At 39.2% G+C, this 23,105-nt stretch overlaps 1 protein-coding gene across 2 annotated transcripts in view; it reads right to left on the bottom strand.

Annotated features, from left to right (window-relative positions):
* Positions 1-23,105, bottom strand: part of COG5 (component of oligomeric golgi complex 5) — a 237,610-nt gene that overhangs the window by 15,659 nt on the left and 198,846 nt on the right. For both annotated transcript variants that reach the window (XM_007528314.3, XM_060196396.1), the window contains exons 18-19: positions 18,427-18,664; positions 10,459-10,535 (exon numbers count right to left, since the gene is read on the bottom strand). In XM_007528314.3, the coding sequence (XP_007528376.2) occupies positions 10,459-10,535; positions 18,427-18,664 (315 nt within the window). The remainder of the gene's footprint in view (positions 1-10,458; positions 10,536-18,426; positions 18,665-23,105) is intronic.

A 23,105-nucleotide genomic window follows, 5' to 3' on the forward strand; every position in this document is an offset into this window, starting at 1 on the left:
CTTTTTTAATTTTTTTTTTTATGACCAGGTACTGTTCAGCTCTAGTTTATGATGGTATAGGAGATTGAACCTGGGACTTTGGAGCCTCAGGCATGAGAGATTCTTTGAATAACCACTATGCTATCTGTCTCTGCCCTTGAAGCTTTTAATGACTTCTCCTTAGACATGGCCTCTGACAAACAATACCTGATTTTAGGCTAAGCTGTAGAATTTGAATCTGAAGAGATAAGAAGGTAGCAATACTTCTCGATAGAGTAGTAAGGATTCAGAACCATATAAAATGATTCCGTTTCCTGGTCTCTCCCTTCACCCTGTCTCTACTATTTGAATCCACAAGTGAAGGTCTGCACAAACCAGAGACTGCCGGGAGCCAAAACCTTAGCTAAGTCTCTCACATAATGAGCGGACATTCTGATCATTGTGAGCAGACATTCCGATCATTGTAACTGTGATTACCATCTAACTGTTTGGAAAGTTGCTCACCCACCTCCCTCCCCCACTACCTTAGCAGAACTTCCTCCTTGTTTATGCATAAATTGTGACTGCAAAATAAAATTTTCAGAGCTTGATCAGACCTCATGACTTGCTCTCGTTCTTCGTGTCTCTTGTCCCCTCCATTCTCTCGCCCCCTACCCTAGGTTTCCGTCGATAACCCCGCAGGCCGGGGCAAGAGACCATTTTTTTTCTTAATGATAAGGCTTGAGTCCAGACTATTATTACAAAGCTGGCCTCTTATCGTCTATCTTGTAAGTAAACGCTGTCTTTGCCAGGGAGAGATTTTCTAATTTCAACTCTGTTACCAAACATAAGTGTCTATAATTTATTTAGTTACTGGGAAACATTTTGTCTGTGTTATCTGCAACCAGAAATTCATAAACTCCCAAACCAAGCCTTCCATTGGGGTATGACAGGCTGGGAGTATGGACTGACCTGCCAACGCCCATGTTTAGTGGGGAAGCAATTATAGAAGCCAGACCTTCCACCTTCTGCACCCCATAATGACCCTGGGTCCAGAGGGATAAAGAATAGGAAAGCTATCAGGGGAGGGTATGGAATATGGAGTTCTGGTTGTGGGAATTGTGTGGAGTTGTACCCCTCTTATCCTATGTTTTTAGTCAGTGTTTCCTTTTTACAAATAAAAATTTTTTAAAAATTAAAAAAAAAAGAAAGAAAATACCACTGAAGAAATTTTTTTTTTTTTTCCCTGCAGATAACACTGTTAAGTCCTATGTGTGGATGACATTGTCTCTGTCTGGGATGATAGTTTTCATGAGAGCTACCATATATAGTACATATACTATGTCCTGTCCAGCGTTGTTTAAAAAAGTTTTTTGTATATAAACTAATTTATTCCTAAAAATCATAGGTAAGACTATATCTCCATTTTTGTGAATAAGCAAACAAAAGGTAGAGAAATGAAAGCTAAAGGACAAAGACTCAAGCCCTGCTAGACTAGTTCTTAATTCTTCTATCTTGGATAGACTTAACAGAAAAGAAACTAAAGCCTCTGAATATATATATATATACATATATATACATATATATATATATATATTTTTTTTTTTTTTGACTGTCAGCAACTCCAACAGAAAAACTTAGCTGAGAAAATAAATGCTTTCTTGGAAAACATTACTAGCAATACTTGAAAATCATCCAATGACCTCTTTAGGTATCTCAAATTCTCTCTTTGGGTCATAGTAGTCCCCAGTCATCTTCACACATGAACCGTATCATCTTGTAATTATTTCTAGCTGGTATCACCTTGCATTCTTGTGAACCAATGAGTCTTAAGGTCTCTGGAAGTCAACTCCAGGTTGTAAACCTGTACCTAAGCTCTACATCCCCAAGAATGGAGACTTCCTTTAATATCTCTCAGCCCAAGGTCCCTGGGTGCTAAGTCACTGACATTTCCAGATAGCTGCCTGGAACTCCTAAAGGGCTCATGATCAAGAAGTCTACTTATTGCATCTGATAAAGCTGCTTTCATATTTCAGTTGTCTCTGGGCAAGGTGGCTGTGGGGAGTGGACATTCCACTGGATCACAGGATCATTCTGTACACCAGGTGGGCAGAAAGGGGATACTGCTGCCTTCACTATTTTCTTTGCTGCCACTGGTCCAGTGAGGTTTCCTCCTCACTGTAAAGTACTCTTTTACCCATGTCATGTGATACAGGATTCATCTTGAATCCCAGTTGATGACACCAGGAGACCTAACAAAAGGAAGGGGGTGTCAGTTCTGGAAGACAGTCCTAGATTTACTAAAGAGTATCCACATAGTACCCCTACTTCCTCTACAAAAAAAATTAAGATGGCCGGAGGTTGAAGAAACAGCATGATGCTTATGCAAAAAAAACTTTCATGCTTGAGGCTCTAAGGTTCCAGGTTCAATCCCCAGCACAATCATAAGCCAGAGCTGAGGAGTACTCTGGATTCTCTCTTTATATCTTTCTATTTCTCTTTCATTAGAAAAAGCAAACAAACTAAAAAGAAAAAAGTTTTCTTTCTTTCTTTTTTTTTTTTTTTGAGGAGATGACCTGGAATTTTATCCTTCTTCTCTCTGGGCTCACTGTGTGAGGGAGCCCAATCCATGTATAAGTACTTGAGAATTAAGTACAAAGAAACACTGAATTTTCTTTTATCAACTGATTATTTCCTTCCTTTTGAAGATAAGAATTACACAGATGATTCTGTTTCTCTTTTATCTTTTGTTTCAGGTTTCAAAATCAAATTCGAAACAATCAAGTTACTTTCATGATTTGAGTATTTATTTTTGTTTATTTTCCCTCAGCATATTCCTGATACAAACTAATAAATGATATAAAACTTTGCAGAAAAGATGAAAGACAGGAAGGGGGGAGGAAAAGACAGAGATAGAGGAAACATGTATCTGAGGTGCCTTGTCTGTGTAACACCCACTGAGGTCACTTGTTGAGATGACTGTGTCAGCATCCCGTGAGTACCCATTCATTGGGGAAACTGATGATCCTTCCTAGCCGACTGAATCCACATGGATCCCAGTCACTTTCAAAGCCAGCAACAAGCAGCTCCTGACAGCTTTCAAGCTGTTGGTCCTGCTCTTCAAGTCCTCCAACTTAATGTTGAGGGGTTGTCCTTTGCCAATCGCGTTCTTATTGGTCAATTGGCGATACAGCATCAGGCAGATGTTATCTGCCTACAAGAAACACATATAGCAGTCGATGAAGCTGCTCGATTCACCATCAGTGGATTCGATTTAATATGCTATAATCTCCATCCTAAACACGGCTGAGCCATCTACGCCAAATTGTGTCTTGCGGACGTTTACCATATGGCCTCTTCGACCTTCTACGACTCCATTACTATTGGAACTATTCAGCTCGTCAACGTATATAAGCCTCCCAGTGCCTCATGGGATAATGAGGTCCTGCCTAGCCCGAATCACCCAGCCGTTTACGTTGGAGACTTTAATAGTCATCACCAAGACTAGGGATATTCCTCCACTCGTGCTGACGGCTCTATCTTAGCCGACTGGGCTTCAGCGAATGACCTCTCCCTATTATACGATCCCAAACAGCCAGGCTCTTTTCACAGTGCTAGATGGAATAAAGACTCGTCACCCGACCTGTGCTGGATTTGCACAGTCAACGGTCAAGCCTTTCCCGCTACCAGACACATTCTCAAGATCTTCCCGCACAGTCATCACCGCGCAGCTATCATCCACATTGGTCTCCAGCTCCCACTGATTCTGTGCTCAGAGAAACTAAGATGGAACTTTCAGAAAGCAAACTGGCGTCTGTTCAGTGATCTTACCAACAAATCTATTCCTGCAATTCCAATTAACTCTATCCCCTCTGAAGATTCCTTCCTACAGGCGCTTCCGCCAAGCCATCTTCAAAGCAGCTTCCCAAGCCATTCCTCGTGGGAGACGTGCTAACTATACGCCTTGTCTTGATGCTGAATGCGGGCAACTACTAAAGCAGTATGATGAGTCGGGCGACCCAGATGTGGCTGACCATCTCATTGCCTCCCTGGATGCAGCACGCCAAGCCCGCTGGCAACAACTCATGGAAAGTCTGAACTTCACCCACTCAAGTAGGAAGGCCTGGAAGCTTCTTCATAGTCTGGGTGCCGGTAGCCAACCCTCTCCTGTCTCCCATCCTCCCATATCTCCAAACTCAGTGGCCAGTCACCTAACTCAAGTTGGACGTGCTAAGATCGACCCAGTCTGGAAAAGAGAAATTTCCCATGAGTTGTCATCCCACTTCCGTTTATCTTGTCCATCTCCAAAACTCTCTCCCTTTACACTGTCTGAACTGGAAGACGCTTTGAAGAGGGTTAAACCAGGAACAGCTGCTGGCTATAATAACATCACCCCAGAACTCATTCTTAACTTGGGCCCCGCGGCAAAGAAGTGGCTCACTTCATTCCTGTCCCACATCTTGGAATCTCAATCCATGCCCAAAATTTGGCATCGTGCGAAGATAATAGCGGTTTTGAAACCAAAGAAAGACCCAACACTGGCTGCCAGCTATAGACCAATTTCTCTCCTCTCCATGTGTTACAAACTCCTTGAGAGGCTGCTTCTGTCACATATTTCTCCTCTTACAGAGAAATTCCTATCACCCGCCCAAGCTGGTTTCCGCCCAGGAAGATCTACCTGCGAACAAGCCCTGGCCCTCTCAACTTACAATGAAAATGGATTCCAGAAGAATTTAAAGACGGGTGCTGTCTTTGTTGATCTCACAGCAGCCTATGACACGGTCTGGCACCGTGGTCTCCTAGTCAAGATCTCAAGATGCCTGCCTCCATAGGTGGCCAACACTATATCGTTTCTTCTCCAAAACAGAAGATTCCGGGTGCATCTGGGTGACAAGTCTAGCAGATGGAGACTTGTCTCAAGTGGCCTCCCCCAGGGTTCTGTTCTGGCTCCTACGCTATTTAATATTTACATCAATGACCTCCCAGAAACTTCTTCAAGGAAGTTCATCTACGCCGATGACATCTGCTGTGCAACTCAGGCATCCAAGTTCGACATCCTCGAGGAAACACTCACGAAAGACATGTCTCTGATATCTGATTACTGTAAAAAATGGCGACTAGGGGGTCGGGCGGTGGTGCAGTGGGTTAAACGCATGTGGCGCAAAGCGCAGGGACCGGCGTAAGGATCCCGGTTCGAGCCCCCGGCTCCCCACCTGCAGGGGAGTCGCTTCACAGGCGGTGAAGCAGGTCTGCAGGTGTCTGTCTTTCTCTCCCCCTCTCTCTGTCTTCCCCTCCTCTCTCCATTTCTCTCTGTCCTATCCAACAACAAAGCAACGTCAACAATGGCAATAATAACTGCAACGAGGCTGCATCAACTAGGGCAACAAAGGGGGGGAAAATGGCCTCCAGGAGCGGTGGATTCATGGTGCAGGCACCGAGCCCAGCAATAACCCTGGAGGAGAAAAAAAAAAATGGCGACTAATCCCTAGCACTGCAAAAACAGTATCATCTGTTTTCCATCTACACCATGCCTCGGCCTCACGTGAGCTTAATGTGCAGCTTGGCGATATGAGAATCCGGCATGAAGCCCAGCCAGTCTATCTTGGTGTTACTCTCGATCGCACTCTGTCATTTCACAAACATCTCATAAAAACTGCAGCAAAGGTGAGTGCGAGGAATAACATCATTGCAAGACTGGCCAGCTCCTCATGGGGCGCGAGTGCTTCCACACTACGATCATCATCTCTGGCATTATGCTATTCCACTGCAGAATACTGTGCCCCAGTATGGTTCCGTAGCCCCCATGTCCACCTGGTCGATTCCAAATTATATTCCTCCATGAGGATCATTTCTGGAACCATCCGTTCCACCCCAGTTCCATGGCTGCCAGTTCTTAGCAACACTGCCCCGCCAGATATTCGTCGGGATGTGGCATCATCTAAGTTCATTTCCCACGTCTACGCTCGACCGGACCTGCCAATATACGCGGATATCTTTGCCCACCCTGTTCAACGCTTGACGTCTCATCACCCAATCTGGTCCCCTACGCCTACACTGAACTTCTCTGTTCCAGACTCTTGGAAACAGAGTTGGTAGTCAGCTGAGGTAAAGAACAAACACCTCATCACAGACCCCTGCAAGCGTCAACCCGGCTTTGACCTAGCACGTTATGATTGGGCCCTCCTCAATCGCTATCGAACAGGCCATGGCCGGTGCGCCACTATGTTCCATCGCTGGGGAGCCAGAGACGACCCGAACTGCCCCTGCGGCTCCAGACAGACTATGACCCACATAGTCAACGACTGCCACCTCTCCAGATTCAAAGGAGGTCTTGAAACTTTACATGAGGCTCAACCTGATGCTGTTGACTGGCTATGGAAGAAGGGCAAACGCTAGAAGAAGAAGGCCTAGTTAAAACTAGAGCATTTAAAAAAAACAGGTTCCACTGGTCAAACACCTGTCCCTTTTGATCTATGAGTCACAGTGGCTATTTTTCTGTGGAGATTAAATCTTCCACTCTAGCCATTACAAGACTGACACAGTCATGAAAGGACAACTTGATGGGATTCTATATTATGCATTACAGATACAATTACATAGAACATCAAACCTCTGGTGTTTAAGAGTCTGAAAAAAATAGGAGGCCCTCCCTCCTCTGATTCCAGAGTGGACCTAAAACATTATCTAATTAAAGAAATAATGCACCAAATCAGAGATATGGCTCACTAAGCATGGGCTAGATTCGCAATGACATAGGACATGCTATGGCATAGGGGAAGCACCAGTGCTGTGGGGTCTCTCCTCTCTCTAGATGAAAGAGCAGCCCAGAGCATTGAAATTGAGCTTGCATTTGTGTCTTATTTATCTGTTTTTAGTGCAAGGGCTCAGTACATTAAATAAATAAATGTGCCACAAAATGCAGATAGCTCAAGTGCTATTCTGTGTATTTCTTAAAACATATTCTTCAGATTCTAACATTTTTTTATGGTTACACTTTACAGTCATTACATTGCTCTTAATTGTGTAGTAAGTCACATTAGAAAATAATTCTCGGAGGTCAGGTGGTGGTGTACCTGGTTAAGTGAACACATTACAGTGTGTTAGGACCCAGGTTCAAACTCCTAGTCCCTACCTGTGGGGAAGAAGCTCATGAGAGGTGAAGCAAGGCTGTAGGTGTTTCTCTATCTTTCTCTCTCAACCTCTCCCTCCCCACTCAAATTCTCTCTATATCTGTCCAAAAATAAACATATTTTTAAAAAGGAAATAAATAAATATGTAAAAAAAAAAAAAGAATTCTCATATATATTTTGCCACTATGCTTACTGCCACCTCTTCTTGGTGCCTGCACTATGGTTCTACTGCTCAGGACTGCCATTTTCCCCCTTTTTTGTCTTTTCTCACAAAGAAAAAAGGGAAAGAGAGAAAGAGAAGAAGCATCTGCAATACCTCTTCACTACTCATGAGGCTTCTTCCCTGAAAGTGGAGATTGAGGGCTTACACTTGGATCTTTGCACATGGTAATAATGTGCCTCTATCAGGTGTGCCATCACCTGGCACCCAGGAGATCCACATTTAATAACATAGCTAAGTAACTGCTAAGTCTTTTCTTGAGTCTACTCACAAAGTGAAGTGAGGTTTGAGTGTTGCTACTCCATATCCAACAACAGTGATGGCACACGCCATCTGCTACCACCTTTATTTTATACCTTGTTTGAGTGAAATGTTTGGAAAGGTGGCAAGACCACTGAGAATGTGCACTGAGCTCTGGAACAAGCATAAATACAGGATGAAGCCAGGTTAAGCACACGTGGTGCAAAGCGCAAGGACCAGTGTAAGGATCCCGGTTCCAGGCCCCGGCTCCCCACCTGTGGGGGGGGGGGTCGCTTCACAGGTGGTGAAGCAGGTCTGCAGGTGTCTTTCTCTCCCTCTCTCTGTCTCCCCTCCTCTCTCCATTTCTCTCTGTCCTATCCAACAACGACGACATCAGTAACAACAACAACTACAACAATTAAAAAAAAGGGCAACAAGAGGGAAAGTAAATAAATATTTTAAAAAATATTAAACAAAGAAATACTAAATAAAGAGAGGTCACTCAGTGATACTATGTATATAATGTTTTTTTCTATTGGGCTGTTGGAAAAATCATGACATGATTTTCTACGTTTTTCTATGTAAAAATGCATCATGAGTTTTCTGACAACTTAATATAATATTCCTGGATGACACGTAATTCAAGTGCTATTCTGAGACCAATTAGAGTAAAAATAGAGACTCCTAAAATAAGAAAGCACAGTGGTACAAGCATAGACTTGGACTGGGCAGCCCTGGGTTTGAAGGCAGCTTGCATCTTTCCATATGTGCAGTCCTTTCTCACAATCAACTATCTCACAGAGATCAGAAAATAGCAGTGAAATACTTAGCATAAACTTAGCACACAGTCAGAAATCAAATAAATGGTCGTTAGCATAACAATGACAACAAGTTAATTACTCAACCTCACCCTGTTCACCTGGGTGCTCTTCATATTGCTAAGGAGGGGGTAGCCAACAAATCAAATCAAGTCTGAGATATGGCTGTCTTCTGAATACAATGCTGAAAATCTCACATTTGGGATTGAGAATCCAAGAATGTAGAAAAAGTTATTTCATGGCATGGATTTAGGGTCCCAGTTTCACAAGTGGAAAGTAAAGAGAGAATTCCTGGGGCGGGCGTGGGGGTGGGGTTGTGTGTCCTAGAACTAAGGGTGTTATAAACATGCTGAGTGGAAGGCTGCCTTTTAGTTTTACAAACATAACTGGTATGCAGTGTTGGAACCACAAATATCACATGCTCTCCAAGAGCAAATGTAGATAGAGAAAACTCACAACTTCCATAAGGAAAGACAATTTCATGATCTCTACGTTCTAGAATCATTTATGGTTTCCTTCTTCCAGCACCCCTATGCTAACAGATCTATCATAACTATCATTCCCTAACTCTTTTATTTCTCTATTTAGTTATTGGAAAGAGATAGCCAGAAATTGAGAGGAAGGAGAAGAGATAGTGAGGAAGAGACAGAGACACCTGCAGCCCTGTTTCACCACTTGTGAAGCTTTCCCTCTACAAGTGGGGACCAGGAGCTTGAACCTTGGTCTTTGTGCATTATAATATGTGCACTTGACCAGGTGAGCCACCACCCAGCCCTCCCTAACTTTTTTTTTCCCTCCCTAACTCTTAACAGCCTTTATTCCTTTTATTAAACTTTACAAAAATTCCAACAGAGCAGGCTGCAGATACAATTTGGGGGGGAGGGGGGGCTTGCCTGAAGGCAAGGTCTGTGTCCTTGAGTTGCTGAAGAACATAAAGTTCCTTTTCTGTCCTTGGCGTCATCAAGATCTGTTCAGAGAATGTCAAAGGTTAGAGCTTTCAGGCTCAGGCCAGCTAGGGTGAAGGTAACCATCTCTGTCAACACCACTTAAGAGGACAATGCCATGCTGCAGAGGGATAGACAAAGATGGGGTCTCTCAGCTCTAACACATATGTCTTGGGTGGAATACAAATTACCCAAGGGCAAATCCTTAATGTCAGCTGCTTTCTGAGGCAGCTCTCTGTTTTGGGTAAGAAAAAAATCCCTGCTCCCTGAGAAACTAATACAGACAGTAAAATGTAAATGTATGCAAGAAGCTTGCTGGTTTGATTAAACAGTCCACTAATATTACTGTCAAGAAGAAAGTGCCCTGTGGCAAATGCATAATGGGGGAAGGGATTCCTGGTGTGTGTGTGTGTGTGTATGTGTGTGTGTGTGTGTACAGGTTTTCTTCCACACATGCTGGGAGAGGTGCTGCACCAGGGAACACACTCCAGACCTAGGTTTTACCTGCTGGATTTTAATTGTTTGGCAACTGGGCTTTCAATCTTTTTCTGTTTTAATGAAATAAAAAGACCAAGGTATTTTTCTGCCATTTATCATACTCTGTCTTTCCTATTTTTATGGAGTGCCAGGAAGAGAATCCAGGACCACAAGCATGCAAGGCATATGATCTGGCAAGCTGCCTGTTATTCTTAACCCTCTCCTTATCGCCACTGTTTACTGGATAATACTGGAGTATATTTCCTGTGTTTTAGCTCCCTTATTTTTAAATGGAGAAACAATGCAAGAAGGATTTTAAAATATTTTGATATCTGTTGGATACTATGATTTAGTATATGTTCTGTAAGCATGGAAAGCAAACTAAGTCACTCCTAAAAATAGCATATTATAAGTTATCAGCTCAATCTTATGAACTATAATTAAAATATAACACATATACATATCCCTTAGTCAATGCATAGAAGTTTATACAGATTTCTGGTCTGAATAACAACTTTTTAATGATAATTCACATGAAACTACCATTGCTGTAGGTCACTAAATAGTTAAACATTGGCAATTTCATACAGTTAAATACAAATAGGAGGAAATTACTTGTTTTCTAATAGGGTGTGACTATAGTTAACATTGATAATAGAAGTATGCCTCACCTGAATGATCTTAGCATTCTATAGGGCTGTCCTAAATCAGATATTCTTCTGCAGAATGGACCCAGAGCCAACTCCATCTGAAATGTTAAAAGATACTCCATAACTTTTAGTATGAATAGGGATACACTTGGATCACAGAAAGGTGGAACTTTTAGTAAAGCTAGATTATATGAACTGTGAAAGTAATTGTGAAAATCAACCACAGTAACTATAGATATAACATGCATTAATTTACCAATCATTTCCTTAAAGAAAACAGATACATCTCTGTTGTATAGGAGAAATTTAGGTTATTCCACTGAAAAATCAGAAAGAAATGGAAGTTTTCAGGACTGTGATTTTATTTTCAGTAGGCACCACACTTTTTAAATATTAAAATGAATGATGATAGTTTTCATCAGGCTGCTCAAATAACTGGAAGCATAGACTCTGCATGCAGTGCACTAGGGTCAGAATTCTGAATCTACAACTAAATGTGTAGCCCTAGAATTTAATAAGCCTCTTTATTTCCAAGTTTCTCATGTCAAATGGAGATAATAGTATCTACTTCATAAAGTTACATAAATAAAATAGATAATTTCACAAAGCACTATGTGTATGGCAAATAATAAATGCTCATTAAATGTTGGCAATTACTGTGCTTTAGAGACTTCCTACTTTTAAAATACTTGAAAATTAATTGGCTTTCTCACTCAAAAGTTAGCAACTTGTGGTTTCCTTCATTTACCCCCCACTTGACTGCAAGTTGGGCTTTTATTAAGCAAAATAGCAACTGTAATAGCAAAAATATGAATGGAGCAGAGGGTTACTTCCCTGAGATGGTCTTGAGAATGATGAGTACCAGGAATATTTCTCTATAAACATACAGAATGCACAACATAAACATAGCATGCCCCAGAGAGAAACATGGTTGGAAAATCAACCTCTCTCCCCCCCCGTCTCTGTCTCTGTCTCTGTCCCAGCAAAGCAAACATTAGAATAAATAAATAAATAAATCTAAGGACAGAAAGTGAAGATTCTTGCCAACTGTTTAATTTTTTTATTTTTCCCTTTTATTGTTGTTATAGTTATTTTTGTTGTTGCATTGTTAGATAGGACAGAGAGAAATGGAGAGAGGAGGGGAAGATGGAGAGGGGGAGAGAAAGATAGACACTTCCAGACCTGCTTCACTGCTTATGAAGCAACTCCCCTGCAGGTGGGGAGCCTTGGGCTTGAACTTGGATCCTTACGTCAGCCCTTGTGCTTTGCGCCATCTGTGCTTAACCCGCCGTACTACCGCCCCACTCCTGGATTCTTGCCGACTGTTCAAAATAGAACAGCTTCAAGCCAGTGTTTCAACTTAAAAGACAGTGGGTGATAGGTTATTTGGACCTGTTTAGTTAATTAACTCAGTGAGAGTTTGCGGTTTCCTCCAGAAAACGTCATTTACTTTGTAAGGAGCACAAATTACAAATTCAGTCATCAATCTCTGATTTGGTAATTCCAATAACATACCTGAAGCTCTGTATGTGTGTTTATTTTGTTTTATACACAGGAAAATTATGTAAACTATTTTTCATGAAATGTTCTTGCCATTTTTTAAATTATCCTAGTGGGCTTCATTATTTCCAAAAACTTAATTACATAACCTTTGCCACAGTTCATGAACAGGACTGATTGCTGAATAAGTAGCTATAAAAACTGCTGTATGGGGAGTCGGGCTGTAGCACAGCGGGTTAAGTGCACATGGCGCAAAGCACAAGAGCCAGCATAAGGATCCTGGTTCTAGCCCCCGGCTCCCCACCTGCAGGAGGTCGCTTCGCAAGTCGTGAAGCAGGTCTGTAGTTGTCTATCTTTCTCTCCTCCTCTCTGTCTTCCCCTCCTCTCTCCATTTCTCTCTGTCCTATCCAACAACAACAACAGCTATGACAACAATAACAACTACAACAAGCACAACAACAAGGGCAACAAAATGGGGAAAATAGCCTCCAGGAGCAGTGGATTCATAGTGCAGGCACTGAGCCCCAGCAAGAACCCTGAAGGCAAAAAAACCAAAAACCAAAAACCAAAAAAAAAAAAAAAAACTGCTGTATGAGAACTAGGACAATCTATTATGATACATGGCATAGTGTCATCTTAAAAATGTTAAGTGTTTTAAAAGATTTTTTTTTTTAATTCACAGAAGACCTCTAGGTTACTGGAAAACATATTTCCATTAAACAATAAAGGCCATGTTTTTAAAGGGCAGGAGCATTCTTTTTAGAGGAGGTGACTGTAATTAGCTGTGAATATCAAAATGGCATGTGCAACTGCCTTTCTCCAGCTAGCCTGTTGGGAGAGAACACACAGTCAGATGCAGTCATAATAAACTAATTACACAGCTGCTCTTTGCCCACCTCAACATTTTGCTAACCACAGGGCATCACTGGAAACTCTTAGGGCACTCCTGCCTTGATAATGTTCACTAGAAAATGCAGTAGGAATTAGAACAGAAAGTAGAAACTTGATTCTTTTATTTTCTAAATTTATAACTTTGGTTTGGCCAAAAAAAAAAAAAAGTAGAATAGAAGGCCATGGAAATAGTAAAGTGGCAAGACTTATATTCAAGACATTTCAGGTTTGTTCCCAGGCCTTGCAAACAGCCAGAGTACAGGTTTGATGCCCTGGTCAAAAAGAAATATATAATTAAACAGATATAAATGTATACTTAAAGGGCACCAGAAGACTTATAAATAGAAACCGAATATAGATAGTTATTAAACTATCTATATTCATTCTTTCCCTTGGGGCAGAATATAGTGTTTACAAATTCCCAAAGAGATTCTCAATCAGCAAAATCCCTGAAGTTTTGGACAAGTTTAGTAATTTAGAACAGCTGTGTGATTAGGGTAGATATAGAGACCATGTGGTCCCAGCAGGAAATTAATTGCTTGTAGAAAACCACCTCATGCCCATGACCTGATTCCAAAGGGGCTGTATTGTTGGGTATTTCCTCACCATAAACCCTTCCAGATGGCAAGCACCTGTAACCATTTCTCTTTCACCTGTGCAAATTATGCTGGTGGAGGAAGTTAGGATTCCTAAAGAAATATGTAGAATATACTAGAACATGTCTCTGCAAGTGAATTCATCACCAAATATTAAAATTCCCAAACTGACTCTGTTAGTCTCTTCTGGAAGTTTTTCTTTCCCTTCTTTGTGGCAGAACAGAAGATATTTTTTATCATAGGAATTCTTCAGGGGGTTGGGCAGGTAGCACAGCAGGTTAAGCACACGCAGCTATCCCAGTTTGAGCCCCTGGCTCCCCACCTACGGGGGAGTTGCTTCACAGGAGGTAAAGCAGGTCTGCAGGTGTCTTTCTCTCCCCCCTCTCTGTCCTCCCCTCCTCTCTCGATTTCTCTCTGTCCTATTCAACAAGGAACAACACCACCAACAACAATAGTAATCACAAGGCTATGACAACAAGGGCAACAAAAGGGGAGGGGAGGAAGAATTCTTCAAAACCACAGAAGACTTACGTGGTCTGGACTCCAGTGGCCTCAATTACTTTGCTTAGTTTTGAATACAAATAGATAACATTTTAAATAACTAGGCAGTCTGTGGGCCTCAGTTGTCTGTCATGAATATAAATGTTAGTGTAATGCTATTTAAGTGTCTTGACTGCCCCAGAAAAATACTTCTAATGCACCATTATTCTGGAAATGAAAGTACAACAACACAGAAGTGCAGGGTTAGAAAATACACATTTTAACACTGAAAACATGCCATGTGTGTAGTTTCTATATTTAAGAAATGGAAAAAGAGGATGCCTGTGAGCAGAGTTTAAGTCTCATGTCTTAGGAAGGAGCAATGCCAAATAAAATTTGGAATACTGCATTTTAGGAAGCAGTACAACCTTGTCACCAGATGCTATATATTTTGTACAGGTATGGGCTGCAGCAGCAAGTTTTAAAGAACAGATCTCTCTCTCTTTTTCTTCCTTAAGACATGTAAATGCACATATCATTTTCGAAAAGAAAGTAAAGTCTTTTTCTTGCAGCACTCTCTTGTTTTGGCCATCTCCTGCTTGGCTGCCACTCTAATTGGACTTGAAGTGCTTGCTGCCTCCAGGAAAGTGACTCAAGAACCAGCTGGAGCAGAATGCAAAGAAACTGGTGGGGGAAGGAGCCTAGGGACAGAAGAGGATGAGAAAAGAAAAACAAAATAAAGGGAGAAAGGGGAAAAGAAGAATTGAGATCCATTTGAATATTATTAAGAATAGGTCTTGGTACATCACTGGATCTTCACTTTAGAAAGTAGCAGCCCCAGTAAGGAATAATCAAGACATTATATATCTATACCTATATATTTCTCTCTATGGCAGAGTTTACTTATGTTGTTATAACAAATCAAAGTGTGCAATTGCCTGAGAATAAAGTAAACAAAAAATGAGGAAGATGAAAAGTGTCATATTAATGGTAATGTTTAATTTCTATTTTTCATGCTGAGGCAACTAAAGGCTTATTTCTCAAGGGAAGACTTTCAATTGTGGTTTAATGGCCTCAGACATTTCATTTGAGAATGAAAATAACAAATTCTACAGCAATTAATAAAAGTCTCTCTTTTAAGACATTAGATTATACAGTGACTCCTTTCATGTAACTCCTACACATATGAGGGAATATATAAAAATCACGATCCTTAAATCCCAACCATGTGATTTTCAAAGAAAAACAAGCTCCCAACTAACTTGGCTAAAATAATCTTCTATTGCCTTTTTTAAATCCCAAAACTACAAGGAACCTTCCCCATTCTCTTTAAAATCTGTATTTCTCACAGTTTCGGAACCTCTGGGACTCTGCTTATATTTCCTTTTTTCTTTTCTTTCTTTCTTTTTTTTTTTTTGGTTAACCACAAACTTTTCTTTTATATAAATATATATATATATATTTAATTTTTATTTATAAAAAGGAAACATTGACAAAACTATAGGATAAGAGGGGTACAACTCCACACAATTCCCACCACCCGAACTCTGTATCCCATCCCCTCCCCTGATAGCTTTTCTATTCTTTATCCCTCTGGGAGTATGGACCCAGGGTCATTATGGGATGCAGAAGGTGGAAGGTCTGGCTTCTGTAATTGCTTCCCCAACATGGGCATTGGTAGGTTGATTCATACTCCCAGCTTGTCTCTCTCTTTCCCTAGTGGGGCAGGCATCTGGGGAAGTGGAGCTCCAGGACACATTGGTGGGGTCATCTGTTTATTTCTTGATGACTCTCCTCCTGATCTGGCTATATTGCCTCTTGTTGACCTTAACTAAGTCAACGCAACCAGTGCCACCATGCCACATTATGCTGCCACTCCCTTTTTGCAGCGTGTTATGTCTGGAAGAGAAGCAACTGCAGAAGCCAGAACTTCCACATTCTGCACCCCATAAAGGATTTTAATCCGTACTCCTAGAGGGATAAGTGTTAGGGGAAGATGATCAGAGAGCACTGAACTCCAATTCCATCAGGATCCAGAGAGAGATGAGGTAGAAAGAGGAGGGGAAAAAAAAAAAAAAGGAAGGACACTCAGAAGTAGTAGGTATGTCTTAGAAAGAAAGTGAAGGGAGGACCATCAAAAGAATGGACAAATAAATAAATAGATAGATAGATAGATAGATAGTTATAGAAATAATAGTTAATCCTTATCTATGAGTTTTGGGAAAACCGTTGCAGTTTCTAGTGGAGGGAATGGGGACACACAACTCTGGTGGTGGGAAAGGTGTAGAATTATATCTCTGTTATCTTGTAATTTTATAAATCAATATTAAATTACTAGTGAAAAAAAAAGATAAAAGAGAAAAAAATTACCATCCTGGTACAGTCAGTTCGTTATATTCTTTCCTTGATGGAGGGTTAATAAAACCAGACCTGCTCCCTCACACATGCAGTAGTGAACCGGGACATTAAAAGCTTCATCTGCAATATTCCAGACTTTAAGTTCATGATTAGTCAACAATTTGTTTGGCTTTATATCTTTTTTTTTTTCTTTAACCAGAGCACTGTTTAGCTCTGGCTTATGGTGGTGTGGGGGACTGAACCTGGGACTTTTGGAGCCTCATGCATGAGAGTCTGTTTGCATAATCGTTATGTTATCTACCTTCCATCCATCTTACATCTTTTTCAGCCACCCGGTTCCAGATACTACCATGATGCCAACTGGACTTCCCAGGGCAGGCGAAACCACCAATGTCTCCTGAAGCCCCACTTCCTCAGAGCTCTGCCCCACTAGGGAAAGAGAGAGAGAGAGGCTGGAAGTATGAATCGACCTGTCAACACCCATGTTCAGTGGGGAAGCAATTACAGAAGCCTGACCTTCCACCTTCTATACCCCATAATGACCCTAGGTCCATGCTTTCAAAGGGTTAAAGAAGAGGAAAGCTATCAGGGGAGGGAACGGGATACAGAATTCTTGTGGTGGGAATTGTGTGGAGTTGTACCCCTCTTATCCTATGGTCTTGTCAGTGTTTCCATTTTATAAAAATAAATAAATAGTCTATTTCTATAAGCCAGAAGGATCAAGCAAGCCACTATGAACAATCTGAGTAACTGTTGAAAAACTACTAAAGCTCAGAGCTTTGAAAGGTATAAAAAATGAGTTCACCTGGGGAGTCGGGCTGTAGTGCAGTGGGTTAAGCGCAGGTGGTGCAAAGCACAAGGGCTGGCATAAGGATCCCGGTTCGAACCCCGGCTCCCCACCTGCAGGGGAGTCGCTTCACAGGCGGTGAAGCAGGTCTGTAGGTGTCTATCTTTCTCTCCTCCTCTCTGTCTTCCCCTCCTTTCTCCATTTCTCTCTGTCCTATCCAACAATGACAACAACAATAATAACTACAACAATAAAACAACAAGGGCAACAAAAGGGAATAAAAAAATAAATATTTAAAAAATTTTTTTTAAATGAGTTCACCTTTGACATTTTATGTAAATATAAGACATCTGTTTCTGAGCCTTTTAATGAAAATGTTTGAGATGATTCTCTTTTGTTCCTAATATCAAAAAGCTTTTTAAAAAAATCTGTCTAGAGGACAATAGAAAATCAGGGTTGAGTATGATTCTACTATTTTAATGCCATTCCACCTTATTCACATAAAATAGCATAGAATGATTTCAAGTCTAAGCATACATAAGAAAGTTGCTCTACTTAATGGAGATCAGATAATCAGGCTCTATAGCTACCTGGTTCACTGTGTGTCTAAATTAATTAGGATACTACATTGGAATGCTGAGCTTGCCATTAATGGATAAGAGATACACTGGAGTTCTTTCTCTTTAATGAAAATAGTTCCTTGCCACTATTTGAAGGATAAATTTCATTGATTACATTATTTTCCAGCAAGTTTAATCATTAATTCATACTCACCTGGTAGAACAATAGGATAGTGAGAAAGTCATTTATGTATTAGAGGAAGTGTTGCTTAACTGAGGAATGATTTACCTTAAACTTAGATATATCAAAAATGAGTGATACTTCTTTTTTTAAAAGATTAATGAGAGAGGAGGAAAAGAGGGAGGAGAGTATGAGAGCATGATTCTGGCATCTGCAATGCCAGGAATCAAACTCAGAACCTTTTGCTTGAGAATCCAATGCTTTATGCACTGCACCATTTTCTTGGCTACAAGGTTTTTTTTTTTTTAATTATTAATTTAATTTATTGTACCAGTGTATTGCTCATCTTGGGGCAGGGACTAAATCTAGGACCTAGGAGCCTCAGGCATGAAAGTTTTTTGCATAACCGCTATGCTAGCTCCCTGGCCTGTGACAATTCTTTTGTTAAACACAAAGGGAAAACCTGACACTAAAACATCTTTAAGCTCTCCTTTTTTTTTTTTACCCAATTAGTTTTAAATGGACTTATTTTACTTCATGCTTCAACTCTCTAGAGCATTTGGGAATACATATTTAGTCTTTTGCTTATTTATTGAGGCAGAAACATTTTTTCTTTGTGCTTACACATCAATTTACCTGTGCAAAATCAGCAGCCAGCCGCATTCTCCCACTTTCACCAAGAGGTCTTACAAGACTTGCATTGCGGATAAAAAGTTCAATCGCTCTTTGAGCAATAGCCTTAGTGCTGTCAAAGACAAAATCCAAGCACTCAAAGTGTTTAAAGTAGTCATTCATAACTCTGGCAATGAAACCTTGAAGCTCCTTCATGTACAGAGAACAAGGAACATCAGGTTTTCCTGAGCTGGATAATGATCTGTAAAGGAGAAAAGAAAAAATGGTTATAGCACTAAAAGGCATTTAACTTGAATTTTGTCCATCTCTTGTCCATTATTTAAATCCAAAGCATTTTTTAAAGGTATCATTTCTTTTCCTGGGAGTTTAAAAGCATAAATTATTATTTAAAATAAGTTCCTAATGATTATTTTTAGGTGCAAGGGTAACTATATAAGGAATCCTAGCATCCACTTACATAAAGAATATTAAGAATGAAATAGATAACCATCTGTCTTGGATAATTCATACAAATGACTTATGTACTCTGACCTCTTATGGTCTCTCCCAGCTTTAAAATTCTCTACCTATTCACATGCTTTGCTTGTTAGTAAGTATGTCAATTGTGGATCTGAAAATAGCATCTTACATTTTGCAATGGCAAATAAATAAATAAATAAATAAAAATAAATTTTAGAAAATTCTCTTTTCCCAGCACATTCTTGGCAAAAAAATATTTCTGCTCTCATGCTATTTAGTCTCATCAGTCCAATAGCAGAACTGTGACAGTGGAATTGGTTATGTAACAATACACATGGTATGCAATTGTTTCCTCCCAGATGATAAGGTCTGGAAAGGTTTTAATTTGGATCAACAGATGCCAGCTCATGCTCTATGAAATACTATTTATAATTTATAAATGTTTACAACTGTGTTTAAAAGAGTATTAAAAGAATGTGAAATATTTATAGGAACATGTTACACCAAAATTAAGGATTACCTGACAGTAATCAGTGAGTCAGTGAGATCATTGCTTAAATAATGCCAACCGGCTTTTAAAAATAAGCATTTCAATGTTTTGAGAATGATGTAGATACATTAGCAATGGTCTAGAGAAGAGCAACAGATATGACTCAAATGCCTAGAGCATGACAATGAGATGAATTTAATTATTTTTAAATACAGCAATGGTTAATTACATAGAGGATGTTAAACCAAAGGTCTTCCACTTATACAAGTGGGTAGAAATACTGAAAGTAGGATAATTTTCTAGGAAGAGACTTTAATTAAATGTAAAAAAATAGTATCACAGTAGCATTATTTACAATAGCCAAAATGTGGGAGCAACCCAACTGTTCAACAACATAAGACTAAATAAGTAAGTTTTGGGTTATACAATCAATGGAGTATTACTCTGCAATCAAAAAAGATGAGATTGTATCACTTAGAACAAAATGGTCTGAACTAGAGGGAATTATTCTAATTTAAATCAGAGGTAAAGGACAAGTACCTGGTGCTTTTACTCATGGAACATAAAAGACTAAATCAAATGAAGTTGCAAAAAAAAAGGTAAGCAAGCTGTCTCCTGGATTTTATAAAAACAATGTTTGTGGGGGTTACAAATAGTTGGTGGCGAGTACAGAAAAATATCATACCAGGTTTAGGTTTGAAATTATACTCCTGAAATTGTGTAATTTTTGTAAATACTGTTATATGATTAAAATAACAATGGGGGAAATCTATAATCATCTCTCACTGTGACAAACACTGTTTAGACAGGCATAGAGGGACTATGTCCTACATGGTAACACAGGGTGGAGTGCTGCTTGTTACAGAATGGAGGGTCACTTCAGTTATCTTTACATGGGCTTTGGTTTTGCCAGATTTGGACCACTGCACGCCCTAGCCTTATTCATGCTTTGTCAGTCCAAAAGGACTAGGGTGTCAATAAACAGCAACAAAACCAGTCTCTTATATATCCTTATGCTCTATCAAAAACAGTTATTTTGTACTACAGTTGGAATTTTTTCAAGAATTTTAATCTGGTCAGTTTAAAATTATTCCCTTGGCCTAGAGGATTACAAAATAAACTTATTAATTTGTTTGAACATTGAAAAAATGATTGTATAAAACTATGAGAGGGCTAGGTGGTGATGCACCAGGTTGAGTGCACATGTTACCATGCAAAAGGACATGGCTTTGAGCTCCTGCATCCTACTTGCAGGGGGGAAGCTTCATGAGTAGTGAAGCAAGTCTGTAGGTGTCTTTTTTCTCCCTCTATCCCTCTCCTTTCAACTTCTCTCTGTCCTATCAAATAGAAAGAGAAAAGAAAAGAGAGAGACAGAAATAAAGAAAAACAGGAAGAAAGGAAGGGGGAAAGAGGAAAGAAAGAAAGCAAGAAAGCAAGCAAGCAAGAAAGAAAGAACGAAAGAAAGAAAAGAAGGAAGAAAGAAAAGAAAGAAAGAAAGAAAGAAAGAAAGAAAGAAAGAAAGAAAGAAAGAAAGAAAGAAAGAAAGGCTGTCAACTGGGAGCAGTGAATTTGTAGTACTGGCACCAAGCCCCAGTGATAACCCTGGTGGGAATAAAATAATAAAAAAATTGAAATATGTATATCTATTTTCAATGTAGTTTAGAAGCTTGACTTAAATTTACTAGAATACAAACTTGTACAGCAATTGCTAAAACATCATTTTCCCAACTAAGCCAAAGCTTTCATTTTGAGATTCTCAATTGACAAAGTAAGTTATGCAGATGCTTGAGTCTTCAAGAGAGATTACATACGGAAGTTAGAGACAGGAGGACTAAACAAATGCACACCTGGGTAGTAGATGTTTATATTCACATTGTGTGTGTGTGTGTGTGTTTGTGTCTGTGTGTTCCCCTCCTCACAGATGCTCATTTGTCACTTAAAAGATCTAGAATATTTTGACATTACTCTCCTTTACCACTAAAGTGAAAACATTTTACACTAAAAAAAAATTTAACCAATATGTCATGTCAAACCGATGTCTAGTTCTTAAAGTAGACCATTTTATTAGATGCATTTCAAATTCTAGGAAAGAGGGTGCTGATGTTGGCATACCTGGTTGAGTGCATTATCATGTGCAAGGACCCAAGATCAAGCCCCTGATGCCCACCTGTAGGGAGGAAGCTTCGCAAGTAGTGAAGCAGTGCAGCAGGTGTCTCTTTCTCTAACTCAATTTCTCTGTCTTTATTACTGTCACTCTTTAAATAGCAGGGGACTCTGCTTACAGATATAGTGTAGTCACTATATGTTGGTTTGATTAGTTCCTTTGATCTAGAATAGGTGTAGAGGACTTGTAAGGACAGGTATTTGCTATTATTTTTTAGAAATATTTTCATTATGATTTTTTAATGAGAGATTCAGAGCTGTAGAGCAAGAAAGAGATAAAGATTGATAGAGAGACCAGAGCACTGATCAGTTATGATTTATGGTGGTGCTAGGGATTGAACCTGGGACCTCAGAGACCCAGGGGTGAAAGTATTATTTTTTTTCAGGTATGACATCTGATAGCTGGCTCTACTATAAAAGTGATTCCTATTTTTAAAGTAGTTTAATTCAACTTCACTGTATATTTTATAAAAGCTATGTATACATGGAATGATATGGCAAAATTACTATTAATTTTTAGAGAGTTAGAAAACTGGCATGGAAGAACTATTATAATGCAACAGTAATTCCCATTCTAATACTGCCTCATACAGAATGATTTTCAATGGAATTTCATTAAGTCTTGTACATATTGAGAGAATTTAAATGGGATCATCAAAGGCCACTGGGTAAAAATTAAGGACAGTGTTTTACACCTTAAATTAATGCATCCCACTCATGGGTATCTATCAGCTAAAGAGCCAAACTGGTTCTATTTCTTATAAACAAACAAACAAATAAATACATAATTATTTGGGAAACCAGCAGTACTTTTTGTGTTTTTTGAAGACACTGAATTATCTGATCACTAATATAGATTAAGTGTTCAAAAAATTATCTCATACTTTTTCAGAATCACTGGTGACTGATCTAACTAGGGCAGCTCAAATTATTTTTAATAAAATTAATTTCCTTCCAGATACTACTAATAATCAGCAGTTTCATATTCCTGTTTTAGACTATAATATTAATTTTGTATAGAATTCATATTCTGTGCTTGTCATTCTGTGCTCCATACAATTGTTAAAAATAGAATGACATTTTAATTTTATAATTGTTTTGTAAATTAAATAATAAATAAATAATGAAATTAAAAAATAAAGGTCAGTGAAGTAGTCACATAATTTTCTAGTAGCTATAAAATGAATAAAGTGGATATTTTTTTAAGCAAAATGAATATAGAGAAACAGGACAGTAAAAATTTGTAGTTAACTAATTGAAATTAGAATATAAAATATTTATCTACATAATAATACTATAGGCTTGGTTTTACAGTGTGGTTTTTAATCACACTAATCATGTACAAATACAATTTTCTCTGCAGATTTTTTCTAATATACCTTACCCAAATAATTTTATTCTATTAAAAAGATTTTACTGAGTAAGCATTGCATTATGTAATATAATCCTTATCCACAAGCTACATATATTGTATGTAAACAGTACACACATAAAACAGTGATAGCAAAACATTAAAGTATTTATAGTATGATATGACTAGATTAGATTGTCAGAAAATTATGAAAAGGAA

The sequence above is a fragment of the Erinaceus europaeus genome, chromosome 8 (genome assembly GCF_950295315.1).
Source record: "Erinaceus europaeus chromosome 8, mEriEur2.1, whole genome shotgun sequence".
Lineage (NCBI taxonomy): Eukaryota > Metazoa > Chordata > Mammalia > Eulipotyphla > Erinaceidae > Erinaceus > Erinaceus europaeus.